Source organism: Protomyctophum parallelum (assembly GCF_964188405.1).
Source record: "Protomyctophum parallelum genome assembly, chromosome: 18".
NCBI classification, from domain to species: Eukaryota; Metazoa; Chordata; class Actinopteri; order Myctophiformes; family Myctophidae; genus Protomyctophum; species Protomyctophum parallelum.
The window spans coordinates 39280508-39294925 of NC_139716.1; the positions used below are offsets into that span (position 1 = coordinate 39280508).

A 14418-nucleotide genomic window follows, 5' to 3' on the forward strand; every position below is an offset into this window, starting at 1 on the left:
AACCCATGTATCCCTGCGATGACTGTGTCTTCTTCAACCTGCGTTGCTGTCATATGACACGTTTACGATGATCTAAAGAGACACGCAACATATGAGGACCGAATGGAAACATAATAACCCATTCTGACCTGAGATCAGATTCATACGAGGTTTCCACATGGACACACACACTGGTCTGATGAACCCATTCTGACCTGAGATCAGATTCTAGAAATGTCAGTCGCTCTTCGATTTTTCAAAAATAGCAGACCTACAAGCTCGTATCGCGCCACTCGGTGGCGCGATATGAGCTTGTAGATCTGCTATTTTTCAATAGCTAAAGCATGACATGATGCCGACACCAAAATGGGTGCCCGTTCAGAATGGGATAATGGACAGATGAAAGACAAACGAATGTCAACTGAACGCATGTCTCCGAGTCTAGTGAAGCCGGGGGGGACCCGTGCATGGCCTTATAACTGACATGCATTATGCAACGCTTTCTTCTAGCTCAACGGCTATATAGCTCAGCGTATTCTCATGGCCACGACGGCCTTAACCCATTCTGAACGGGCACCCATTTTGGTGTTATAGCATCATGCTATGCTTTAGCTATTGGAAAAATAGCAGATCTACAAGCTCATAGCGCGCCAACCGAGTGGCGCGCTATGAGCTTGTATAGGTCTGCTATTTTTTTTTTAATCGAAGAACGACTGACATTTTTTAGAATCTGATCTCAGGTCAGAATGGGGTTAATCAGACCAGTGTGTGTCCCCGGTGGAAACCTCCGTATGAATCTGATCTCAGGTCAGAATGGGTTAAATTCATTATTCATCCAAGTACAGTTACATGTACACTATAAGTGAAAGAACCTAGGGCCTTGAGAAAGTATTAGGTGCTTTGATCACATGATTTTCAAAAAGATCAGAATCGGGGAGGGGATGGGGGGGGGGGGGGGGGGGGGGGGCAGAGCCATAGAGTTAGGCCTCTGCAACCCCTGCATGATGTGATAGGTGTCTGTAGTACTGTCTCTGAATGAGAGAGATTCTCTATAAGAGTTTTAACTTGACTTCTTATACGCTTGAGTTATATACGCTGCAGTTTCAAAACTATTTAATCTTAATTAACCCACACTTCATTATTTTTGCTATGATTCCATCATGCTTTCATTGGACATGAAGAAAAAAAAAAAAAAGTAGTTACATATTTTGCCTTTGAATAATTGGAAACGGACTAGACTAGTTCCTGTCTACTGAAGCATGTGTCCCTATAGCGATGACATCAGGGAACGACAGCTTTCTACCTCTGGTCCGCCCTGAGGCAGGACTCCAGAGAAGAAGGGAAGATATAACCTCATTGTCAGCTCTGTAGTGGCCGGAAAACTGTGTTCTTCTGGATCGGACCAGTGAAGAAACACAGGGAAGGTTGCCGTATATTAGATTAGTCGATGGGTGGCTCTTCCAAGACAGATTTTGCGCTCTCATTAGAAGGTGGGTGTAAGTGCCATCCAACCGATTCTCTTGTTTCTTTTTTAAAGTGTCCATGTCTCAGAGCCATAGAGTAGAATCGGCTCAACGGTCGTCCTAAATATTTTTACTTTTAACATCTTACTAAGCTGGGATGACCAGTTGGAGGCCTGCTCAAGAGCCTGAAGGAGAGCCTCAGCATATTCCAATGATTGACTGATAAGCGCGATGTCATCAGCGAAGTCAGTGTCTGTTAGGTATTTAGCAGAATGACGAGAGCTTCTCCTATAGGGTGTAGTTGGTAGCCCTTATCATACGAAGAACATAATCAACAACAATAATAAATGGAGAATGCCAGCAAGGATGGGGAATGATGGTGTTTCTCCGTCAGGAGTAAGGATGATCGCTGAGGTATTTGTATATAGAACTTTTATGGCATTGATCATTTTGTCGGGGGATACCATATAATTTAAGAATTTCAAACATTTTGGCTATACTTCCACGAATATATACTTTATACTTATATATATATATACTTTGTGAATATACTTCCACGCCCGTGTGTGTAGATTGTTGCAGACAAAAGTGATTCTTTCCATTTCCAACTGCATCGTGAGTGCAGTCTCAGCATATCAATGAACAACTCTGCTGCTCTGCTGTGTCCCATTGATTGGCTGACAATGCCCTATACAGCATAGTATTTAGCCTATAATGTTCTGCCAGAAGACTGAAGAAGTGTTTTTAGTCAAAATGTGAATCAATAAAGCTTTGACTGGGAGCAACTGTACGCAGACCTCTAGTTATTGATTTGCCTGAGGATTTCACCTCATGACACTTTTCACAGTGCAGAATGGCCTGCTCCAGCTCCCTTTTGAACGCACATTTTCATCCAGGTTCATTTAGTGCTATTTTTGTCATCTGTAAAGTTGTAGTTTGAGTCTATAGTTTCAAGTAGCAAGTACTATCACTAAATGTAAAGTTGATTTTATTTGTCCTGTTACAATGTGCTAGACCCCTGGGAGATGGAGTCTGTCCCTGTTACAATGCACTATAGACCCCTGGGAGATGGAGTCTGTCCCTGTTACAATGCACTATAGACCCCTGGGAGATGGAGTCTGTCCCTGTTGTCTTAAGTTCCTCTCTCGAAGAGAGTCATATGGGGTGCCGCCACCTGGTGGCGCAAAAGCACAGAAACTCTGCATGTACTCACGAACAATTCCATTGGATCGTGAACGTGAAGCTCACGGTGACCTCCCTAACCCCACCCACTCGGTATAAAACCGGGGGTTGGTCCCGTGAGCGTCATTCCTCTACCTTTCTGCCGCAGATGCCAGATCGCTCTGACAAAGAATTCACCACCGGCTGTTGAAACTGTTTTCCCTAGAACGGACGAGTTTTTCTCATACTTGTACCTGGAAATTCGCAGCCCCTGCGAGGTGTTTTTCACTCACGAACGTTGCAGAAAAGTTCTCACCAGCAGTAAGTCCTTTACACGGACAATAAAACACAAGTGTGCAGTCACGCGGCTTGTCGTTTAGTCCTTCTCTTCTACTAGCTTTGCGCCTTAGCACTCAGCTAGCTTACTGCTTCGCTTGGTCTACAGTTAGCTGCCACGTTCAGGGTTGCTGCTAGCTTAGCCTCCCTAGTGCTACTAGCTTTCAGCTTCCCTCATTAGCGAGTCCGCTGCTTAAAGCGTAGCCGTCAGGCACGTTTTCTCCCTTCGTCTACGCTAGCTACGTCCCGCCGTTAGCCCTCAGCCTACCGGCGAGGTGCTGACCAGCTACTAGCTAGACCCACGGCCCATAGCTACACGCTTCGTCTACGCTACCTGCGTAGCTATACGCTAGCTACGTCCAGCCGTTAGCCCTAGGCCTACCGGCGAGGCGCTAACCAGCTATTAGCTAGACCCACGGCCCGCAGCCACACGCTACGTCCCGCTTTTTAGCCTTCAGCCTTCCGGCGTCGCGCTAACTAGCCACATCCTCGCTAACCTCCAAGCTATCTTCAGCCGTTAGGCGTTGATTTAGCGTCGCCATCGTATCTTACGTAACTTACGTAAGTTACGTAGTTTACGGCCCGCTCTTAGCCTTCAGCCTTCCGGCGTCGCGCTAACTAGCCACAGCCTCGCTAACTTTCAAGCTATCTTCAGCCGTTAGGCGTTGATTTAGCGTCTCCAGCGTGCCTTACAACGCTGACTTGACGTCCAGCCGAACGGCGCCGTCAACTAGCATTCTCCGAGCGTAAGTTACGTAAGTTACGTAGTTTACCGCCCGCAGCTACATGCTACCTCCCGCTCTTAGCCTTCAGCCTTCCGGCGTCGCGCTAACTAGCTACAGCCTCGCTACCCTCCGAGCTATCTTCAGCCGTTAGGCGTTGATTTGGCTTCACCATCGTATCTCACAACGCTAGCTTGACGTCCAGCCGAACGGCGCCGTTAGCTAGCATTCTCCGAGCGTACGTTGGTTACGTAAGTAGGTTACGAGAGTTACGTAAGTTACGTTCCATAACCCTGTTTTTTTGAGTTAATTTTTTAATTTTTATTAAATCAACTCCATCGCACACCATGGCCACCGGCGGTGACGACAGTGACTTCGACCCCCCCCCCATGGAACCAAAGAGTTGCTTCAGACATGGCTGTCTCTACCTCCTCTCCCAGACAGACACACATGCACTGTGCATGTTTTGTCTTTGTCTTCCACACATCAGAGATGCCTTGAGAACACACCACAGTTTCACAACGTGGTTTTCTCTGTTTGGACAGCTGATCTTCAGTGGAGCACCACGAGTCCTACTCTTTCTACTCCACCACCACTTTACTTTTACCCTGTTTTGTGAGTTACAGACAGTTTTCCTCACAACATTTTTGTTATATTATATATTATTATTATATAATGATATTATATTATAACTTAAAAGAGAAGTGCTTCTACAAGCTCTTGGACTGCTGGTTCCTCCTTCAAGCTGCACCAACACCCAAGACGACCTGCAGGGGTGACAACAGCCCTCCCGGGTTCCCCGAGGAGGAACGCCACCGGGGGTCTAGAGCATGGGTCTAAAGCATGCTCGCCAGGCTTTCGAGACCCCTGGTCTCTCCCCCTGCTGCTTCTGTTGCAGACAGGGAGACAGACTGACGCATCTCACGCGTCAAGAGTCACCAAGACAGGTCCCTGGTCGACACCTCCGAGCCCTGCTGTCCCGACCAGCCCCAAACCTCGAGGTCTAGGCCCAACGCCTCGTCCTCTCTCTCCAGACCCCTCAACCTTGACGCGTCTCAGAGACACCATGGCGAGTCCTTCCTCGGCTCCTCCCCTGCCAGGAAGGCGACTCGGACCGCCAACAACAAGCTCCACACGCTCTTCACCACACTGGTGAACAGGCCTGTGGAGCCAGACCCAAGACATCAGCCAGGCCTCGCCGGCTGGCTCTGGGTGCTGCTCTCCCTCCAGCGGGATCTCGTCGGCCCACCAACGAGGCTCCCCCGATCCGGGTGGTTGCGACGACGGGATGTCGGATGCAGTCCTAGGCCTCCACCGACAACTACCGCTACTACTACTTCACGCAGCGGCCAGACGCACAAGTCTCACTCGACGTGGTTCCCCAGCGACCCTCGACTACCGACTGCTTCCCTCAACATTACAGGTATGTACATTGTGAAGCTAGGTTTGTTTAGCTGTTTAGCTAACCTTTTCGAGGTCGGGAGTAGCAACCTCGTTGGATGGCCGATGCCACCCTAGCATGCTTAGCATTCTAGATAGGCTGCTTTCAAGGTGGACGATGGACAACGAGCTCCTCCAAGAGCTCCCTCCGTGGACGTGAGGGACAAATGTCCCCCACGCCCCACTGACCAACGCCGCCGCCCTCCAGCAGCCGCGGCCGGCACTAGGGAGGGCCACGCCAGCCTGGCCGCCAAGAAGATGTATGCCCTTGCTGCTGCACAGGGCAAACATCTCAACGCCGCTTCACTGCTCCAAGGATCTCTCACAGCCATCTTCGCGGGTATGGGGGCTGTCCCCTCCCGCGATGAGGTGACGGAGATGAAACGACGGCAAGGCTCAGCAGAAGTAGTGACACTTCCTGCCTCCCGGGGGAGACGCACCCTGACGTCTTCCCCCATCCCCCCCGCCTCAGGGCTTGCACTGGGCGTAGTAGTCTCAGGGTCTTTGTTCGATGCACGGAAACTGCTCTCGCCCCATTACGGCAACAGGGTCTCCGGGTTGCAAGCTACATCGACGACTGGCTTCTGAGCGCGGCCTTGGAGCAGGAAGCGGTACAGAACACAGCCAGGGTATTGTCCCACGTGACCTCTCTAGGTTTCAACGTGAACCATACCAACAGCATGTTGACGCCAACGCAGTCCACGGACTTCATAGGCATCACGTTGGACTCAGTCGCATACACTGCGAAACTGAGCGCCGACCGGGTGGACGACCTACTGAAGTGTGCCGCACAGTTCAGGACGGGCCACACACTTCAACTCGGGGTGTGCCTGCGCATGGCAGGCCTCATGGCCTCAGCCATATCTCTGGCACGCTGGGCAGGCTGTACATGAGACCTTTCCGGTTGAAGTCTCTACACCTGCCTCCCAAGTTCACACGGCGCCGGGTGAGAGTCTCCCTGGGCTGTGTATTGGCCTTGAAATGGTGGTCTGACAGACGCAACCTGACGGAAGGGGTACCGCTGGGGTTGCCCCTGTCCAGAAGGGTGGTCACCACGGACGCCAGTCTTTCTGGCTGGGAGCCACTCACGAGGGCAGGACGGCCAGAGGGGTGTGGAACGGTTCCCTAGAGGGATCCGCTCACATCAACTGTCTAGAACTTCTGGCGGTGTTTTTCCTCGCCTTGAAGGAGTTCGAGCCGTTTCCTCGGGGGACATCACGTGTTGGTCCGTACGGACAACACCACGACGATGGCCTACATCATCAGACAAGGGGGGATCAAATCCCTGCGTCTGTGCTCACTAGCTCACAGACTGCTGGTCTGGTGTGACGGCCGGTTCATCTCCCTCACGGCCTGTCACGTCCCAGGACGCCAGAACTCAGCTGCGGACCTCCTATCGAGAGGCCCACTCCGCTACAGCGAATGGTCCCCCCATCCATGGGTGGTGGGCCAAATGTGGCGCAGATTTGGAGTTCCGGTGGCGGACCTATTTGCCACGGGGGAGAACACGAAGTTCCCCCTGTTCTTCTCCCTCACAGGCAGGCCGCCTCTGGGTCTGGATGCCTTAGCGCATCAGTGACCTCAGGGCCTACTCTACGCCTTCCCACCGCTGGAACTGATCCCACAAGTTCTAGCCAGGGTGAGAGTTTTGGGCTCGGGGCTGCTACTGGTGGCTCCGGCCTGGGGGTCCTGGAGACAGGACATCGCTTCCCTCCTCTATCGCAACCCTTGGCGACTCCCTCTGAGGGTCGACCTGCTAACGCAGGCCAACGGCGGGATATTCCACCCGCGCCCCCAGCACTTGGACCTTTGGGTTTGGCCTGTGAGGGGGCACCGCTCGCGGTAGCGGATCTGCCACAGAATGTCATAGAGACTATTCTGAGTGCTAGAACAGTCTCCACCAGACGCCGGTGCAACACGGCTTGGCAGCTGTTTGAACGTTGGTGCTCGACCAGGCCTGGTGGGGTCCTTCCTTTCCAGGCCTCGGTGGGGCCCATCCGGACCTACCTGCAGGAATTCCTGGACAGAGGTCTAGGCTTGTCCTCGGTTGAGGTCAACTCGGCGGCGATATCCGCCTCCCACTTAGGTGTGAACAACGGACCGGTGAGTGAGAACCGCTGATCCGTCAGTTCATGAAGGGTGTCCTACACCTTAGACCGGTTGCCAGATCCCTGGTCCTAGCCTGGGATCTGACGGTGGTATTGTATGCGCTTAAGAAGGAGCCATTCGAACCACTGGAGGCAGTGGATTTGAAGTTTCTCTCGCTGAAGACCACGCTGCTGGTCGCACTGACGACTGCGAAGCGTGCTAGTGACATCCACGCACTCTCAGTCAATGAGAGCTGCATGAGGTTTAGTGGTAACAACGCTAAGGTCACGGTTAGGCCGAACTTGTCTTTCAAGCCAAAGGCCTTTCCTGCTGGTCGTGACCCGGTGGAGCTCTTGGCGTTCCACCCACCGCCTTTTGCCTCAGAGGAGGACAGGCGGCTACACTGTCTCTGTCCAGTCAGGGCGATCAGACTGTACAGTGAAATGGCAGTTTTACACACTCTAAACGCGTGAGGAATCACCAGGCTTGAAGGTCTGTCAAGAGGAATCAGGAGGAAAGCAAGGTCCCTTTGTTGATCTTTATTTAACGTGCACAGCAGTACACGGATGCTGCAGCACGCAGGCAGGTCTCCCAGGCAAGCATAACCATACAAGCACAGAGTTACAGTTTATATGGCAGTTTAGTCCCACCCACAAGGTGGACCCAGAAGTGAATACAATCTCTCTAGATGTAAGGACCATTTGCTTACACACAAAGGAAGAGGGGGGGTGGGGGGACAGGTGAGAAGAGGCTCCAGGAAAACAGAGCCACGTGTTAATTTCTGTTGTTCTCACAGCAAGGCTCAGAGCTTCCAAGCTAAGGTTGTCTAGACTATTTAGTGTATTCAAATTACCTTTAGGTGATGGGAAATTCTCTGTCAAATCCTTCCTCTTGTTAATTAAACAACAGCTTAATTAAACAATAATTGTGAATTTTCCATCAATATCAAAATAATACATCATAATACATTTGAAGAAAATACATAAAAAATAGAAGTACTTGTAACATATTTGAGCTAAGCAAAAGAATGACACATGGGTTTAACAATCGTGGCTAGGCAATCAAATAAACCAATAAATCCCTAAAAATGATACTAATACAGTACCCTGTTGAATCAATTTGACCTGTATTTAGCACAGCAAACTATAACATAACAAATAAACAGAAAACATCATATTTCCAAACAATATTTTCTTTCCAGGTATACGGTCGAGTGATCCCCCCACTTTTTTTCTTTTTCTTTTTAATTGGGCTGTCTGATAGGGGGAGGTGTGTGTGTGTATGTGTGTTGAGTCTCATGGTGGGTAAGTCACATGGTACTCCTTAGCAGACTTCCGAAAAGTGTCTCTCCAAGTCCATTTCCACTTCACCTTCTTTTTCTTTCCACCAGGATTGGAAAATAAAGGCTTCTTTCTGGCCTTAGATTTAAGAAATGGAGGCGTGAACCTCTCCTTTCCTGCCAACTCTGACAGTGCGTGTAAAAACTTACGGAACGCAACTGCCGGTACTGCGGTCATCTCCTCCTTCATTGGTTGGCCCGCTGGAACCTTCCCTGGGCGTGTAAGTGTGTACACCTCTCCCACCGCCTGTTGAACGAGTAGATTCTTGGCCACACCCTCGACGTCCGTCGCTGGTTTGACGATTAGGGTCGTGTAGGTAGGCTCCAGGGCCTCCGTCTCTAGACAGCCGCCTGCCGCCTCTGTAGTCAGCAGCCCATCCAGGGCCTCCGTCTCTAGACAGCCGCCTGCCGCCTCCGCCCTTGTAGTCAGCAGCCCTCCTGCGCTGTGCACAGGAGATGTCCCCTTGCCCTCGACGTCTGTCGCTGGCTTGTCTCCGGTCCCGGGCTGCTCTGCTCCTGCTGGTTCTGTTCTCCCCACCTCGATGTCTGACGATTCCCTCTTGGTTGAAGGCTGTGGACCGTCCGCGTGGTTCTCCCAGGCACTCCCGGCTCCCACAGGCACCGTCTCCTCTACGTACGTAGCTGGCTGGATGTCATCGGCTCCCCATGCCACTGCATCACCCACAGGTTTCTCCGCCATGGGCTGTTCTGATGCACCCTGTGCGCGTCTCGCTGTCCCAGGCCCTCTTCTTCCCTGCTCATGTGGCGGTGTGCTGCCCTGGGTGATGATGACACTGCTGCGATGGGGCCCTGTCCCCCCATGGCTGCCAGGGGTGGACGGATGCACAGATGGAAGCAAGGTCTGTGGTTTCCGTGTCGTGTCCGCATCGTCACTGTTGGCCAGCTCTGGGCCAGGGATGCCAGTGCAGGATGGACGTCGGCTCTTAGCAGTGTCATTGGACCGAGCGGAGCCTTCCTTGTGTCGAGCCTCTTTCAATAGGCCCAGTGCAGCGGATATCAGGATTACCGCTGGAGTAGACGGCTGCAGGCCTGCCGCAACAGTCTCCAGAAGGCTGAGCACAGCGGACACCAGGATTGGCGTTGGAGTCGAGGGCTGTAGGCCCGTAGCAACAGTCTCCAGAAGGCTGATCGCAGTGGACACCAATATTGCCGTTGGAGTAGAGGGCTGTAGGTCTGCAGCAACAGTTTTCAATAGGCTGAGCGCAGCGGATATCAGGACCGCTGCTGGAGTAGAGGGTTGCAGGCCCGCAGCAAGAGCCACAGCCGTCCGTTGTAGCTGGATGGCAGATTGACCGGCCCGCATGGAGCCCAGGCAGCCCAGGTCCAGGGTCTGCTGTGGAGGAGACAAAGGAGAATTCTGAGGAGCCAGTGGCCCGCTCTCTTCCCTCAAAGAATCTATGTTTGGAAGTTCCCTCATATGACTCTCCCGTTGTCTAAATTGTGCTTCCTCCATCCACATTGACAATACTTTCCTGTGGCGGTCACATCTGTCAAGTTTGTGCGTTTTAACTGACTTTTTCTTTCTCATTTTCTTCTCAGCTTCTCTTAGTAGTCGGTCTAAGTCAAGCAATTTTTTTATACTTAAAGAGCCTTGTTCTGGGAACCCCATCTGTTTCCACTCATCAAGACAGTCTAATGCTTCTGGACCATATTTTGCAACCATCCCGCTCATGAGAGGAGACCATCTTTCTTTGTCTTCTGCCACTGGCGCACTTTTCTTATTACCCATACTGGAATATAAATGCTTTACAATACATACACAGCAATCTAGTCTATGTAACACGGTAGTCTTTGTGCTACAGCTTGACTTAATGCAACACGATATCTTTATGTTCTTATCTGAACAAGGTGTCTTTGTGTTTACAAACTTGACTTAATGCAAAACGCTGTATCTTTATGTTTTCTTTATGTTGTTTTCAACAAGGTTAACAAGGTGTCTTTGCGTTTGCAAACTTGGCTTAATGCAAGGTCTCTTTTCTTAGGCTAGGCTTGCTGCTGTATTTTGAATCAAGCATACTTGACTATTACAATAGATAGGTTGGCAAAATATGGTCTTAGAATTTATAGTTAGCTCTTCAATTGTCTGAAATTTGGAAGATTCTCACCGTTTTCAGTGTAGCCACGGGTTTTGTTAAAATCCTGGCGCTGAACTCCGTAGATGCAGCCTTGACTTCTCCTGTAGATGGCGTTCGTTGACGTGATGGATAAATCAGTCGGCTTGATCTTCCGGAGCTCAGACAACACAGGATCCCACTTCTTGACACCAAATGAAATGGCAGTTTTACACACTCTAAACGCGTGAGGAATCACCAGGCTTGAAGGTCTGTCAAGAGGAATCAGGAGGAAAGCAAGGTCCCTTTGTTGATCTTTATTTAACGTGCACAGCAGTACACGGATGCTGCAGCACGCAGGCAGGTCTCCCAGGCAAGCATAACCATACAAGCACAGAGTTACAGTTTATATGGCAGTTTAGTCCCACCCACAAGGTGGACCCAGAAGTGAATACAATCTCTCTAGATGTAAGGACCATTTGCTTACACACAAAGGAAGAGGGGGGGTGGGGGGACAGGTGAGAAGAGGCTCCAGGAAAACAGAGCCACGTGTTAATTTCTGTTGTTCTCACAGCAAGGCTCAGAGCTTCCAAGCTAAGGTTGTCTAGACTATTTAGTGTATTCAAATTACCTTTAGGTGATGGGAAATTCTCTGTCAACAGGGACAGGACAGCTCCCTTCAGACAGGGAGATCAACTCTTTGTCTCTTGGGCCTCCCACGCCAGGTGGCAGGGGAAGCCTATAACAAAGGTGAGGCTTTCACAGTGGGTTGTGGAAGCTATACAACTGGCTTACACCAGTAGTGTGGTGGAGCTCCCTGAAGGGTTAAAAGCTCACTCCACGAGGGGCATGGCGGCATCCTGGGCCTTGGCACGGGGCGTCCCCATCCAGGATGTGTGCGCAGCGGCAAGTTGGTCGTCTCCCTTGACCTTTGCCACGTATTATAATCTTGACGTGGCACCCAGGGACTTAGCCCAGGCGGTCGTGGGTGCGGCAGCGCAGTGATTGACAGTACATAGTGCCCCCATGTTCGCATAAGCGTTCCCTAGAGTGGCTCTATGAGATGGTTAGCCATCAAGCCCGTTTCACGGGCACATGAGGCAGCTTGCTGTCGGCTCCTTAGTAGGGATTGATAGCAGTCGGACAGGTTGGTCTGTCCCGCTATCGGCTTTGCTCTACCTGGTCAGGGACCTAGGTAGCCTTTAATTGTCCTCCTTACGGGAGTATACACGTGCCACGCCTGAGGGTGACGTGCGTGTGTCTCTTGATAGGTGGACCGTGGATCGGTCCTATCAGCCGGTGTGATCATACGGGAGTGTTATGATCCCCATATGACTCTCTTCGAGAGAGGAACTTAAGACAACTTCGGGTTACTTCAGTAACCTCAGTTGTATAAGTGACTCGAAGAAGAGAGTCATCAAGACGCCCTTCTGCTTTGTCAGCGGCAGAAAGGTAGATTGATAGGAATGACGCTCACGGGACCAACCCCCGGTTTTATACCGAGTGGGTGGGGTTAGGGAGGTCACCGTGAGCTTCACGTTCACGATCCAATGGAATTGTTCGTGAGTACATGCAGAGTTTCTGTGCTTTTGCGCCACCAGGTGGCGGCACCCCATATGACTCTCTTCTTCGAGTCACTTATACAACTGAGGTTACTGAAGTAACCCGAAGTTACAATGCACTATAGACCCCTGGGAGATGGAGTCTGTCCCTGTTACAATGCGCTATAGACCCCTGGGAGATGGAGTCTGTCCCTGGTACAATGCACTATAGACCCCTGGGAGATGGAGTCTGTCCCTGTTACAATGCACTATAGACCCCTGGGAGATGGAGTCTGTCCCTGTTACAATGCGCTATAGACCCCTGGGAGATGGAGTCTGTCCCTGTTACAATGCACTATAGACCCCTGGGAGATGGAGTCTGTCCCTGTTACAATGCACTATAGACCCCTGGGAGATGGAGTCTGTCCCTGTTACAATGCACTATAGACCCCTGGGAGATGGAGTCTGTCCCTGTTACAATGCACTATAGACCCCTGGGAGATGGAGTCTGTCCCTGTTACAATGCACTATAGACCCCTGGGAGATGGAGTCTGTCCCTGTTACAATGCACTATAGACCCCTGGGAGATGGAGTCTGTCCCTGTTACAATGCACTATAGACCCCTGGGAGATGGAGTCTGTCCCTGTTACAATGCACTATAGACCCCTGGGAGATGGAGTCTGTCCCTGTTACAATGCACTATAGACCCCTGGGAGATGGAGTCTGTCCCTGTTACAATGCACTATAGACCCCTGGGAGATGGAGTCTGTCCCTGTTACAATGCACTATAGACCCCTGGGAGATGGAGTCTGTCCCTGTTACAATGCACTATAGACCCCTGGGAGATGGAGTCTGTCCCTGTTACAATGCACTATAGACCCCTGGGAGATGGAGTCTGTCCCTGTTACAATGCACTATAGACCCCTGGGAGATGGAGTCTGACCCTGTTACAATGCACTATAGACCCCTGGGAGATGGAGTCTGTCCCTGTTACAATGCACTATAGACCCCTGGGAGATGGAGTCTGTCCCTGTTACAATGCGCTATAGACCCCTGGGAGATGGAGTCTGTCCCTGTTACAATGCACTATAGACCCCTGGGAGATGGAGTCTGTCCCTGTTACAATGCACTATAGACCCCTGGGAGATGGAGTCTGTCCCTGTTACAATGCACTATAGACCCCTGGGAGATGGAGTCTGTCCCTGTTACAATGCACTATAGACCCCTGGGAGATGGAGTCTGTCCCTGTTACAATGCACTATAGACCCCTGGGAGATGGAGTCTGTCCCTGTTACAATGCACTATAGACCCTTGGGAGATGGAGTCTGTCCCTGTTACAATGCACTATAGACCCCTGGGAGATGGAGTCTATCCCTGTTACAATGCGCTATAGGGAGATGGAGTCTGTCCCTGTTACAATGCACTATAGACCCCTGGGAGATGGAGTCTGTCCCTGTTACAATGCACTATAGACCCCTGGGAGATGGAGTCTGTCCCTGTTACAATGCACTATAGACCCCTGGGAGATGGAGTCTGTCCCTGTTACAATGCACTATAGACCCCTGGGAGATGGAGTCCGTACGCTGCATGGCGGTGCCCGGGATCGGATCGGGGTCGGACACTATATGTAATGCCTGATTTTACACTTGGATGCATGCTGAAAAAAAGCAGCGCGACATGATGTTGTGAGCTTGTAGATCTGCTGTTTTCCGAAGACTTGTCTTTCAGTTGTACTGGATCCCTTCTGCACTAGTCCCTCCCTAACATTTTAATCTAGTTTGGTATTTGTCTTAGTTTTAGTCATCTATCCATCTATACATCAATCCATCCATCTATCCGTCTATCCATTCATCTATCCATGTAATCTATCCATCCATTCATCCATCCATCCAGCTGTCCTCACTTGTACTCCCAGCAGTTTGATGGGGTCTTCGATGCCTGGAAAGTCCCCCAGGGGCCCCACACTGGGGCCATAGTCATGGAAACCAGGGTCGCTGGGGTCTTCGCCGGATGAGGAGTAGTCCTGTGTGGCGTTTGCTTGAGAGACGGCTTCCATGTCCAATCATATGTCTTGTACATTCAGCGCCATTTTCTGCACACACAGCCTGACGAGAGAGAGAGAGAGAGGGCAGACAGTCAGCTGGACGGACACACATTGGAGAACAGAACATACATTGTAATGATAGGCTACTGCACTGCTAATCCCCCCAATTAGAAGAATAGCCATGTTTATCTAACACCAGCTATCTAATTTAATAGTTGTAAACTTGTACCCAA

The 14418-nt window shown here is 50.9% G+C and overlaps 1 protein-coding gene across 1 annotated transcript in view; it reads right to left on the bottom strand.

Moving 5' to 3' along the window:
* LOC310875628 (neuropeptide Y receptor type 2-like) overlaps nt 1-14197 on the bottom strand; it is a gene marked incomplete at both ends in the record, with an annotated part of 42307 nt that extends 28110 nt beyond the window's left edge. The window contains one exon of the mRNA XM_083788916.1: nt 14045-14197. Coding sequence (XP_083645042.1) covers nt 14045-14197 — 153 coding nt within the window. The remainder of the gene's footprint in view (nt 1-14044) is intronic.
* Nucleotides 14198-14418: the final 221 nt, after the last annotated feature.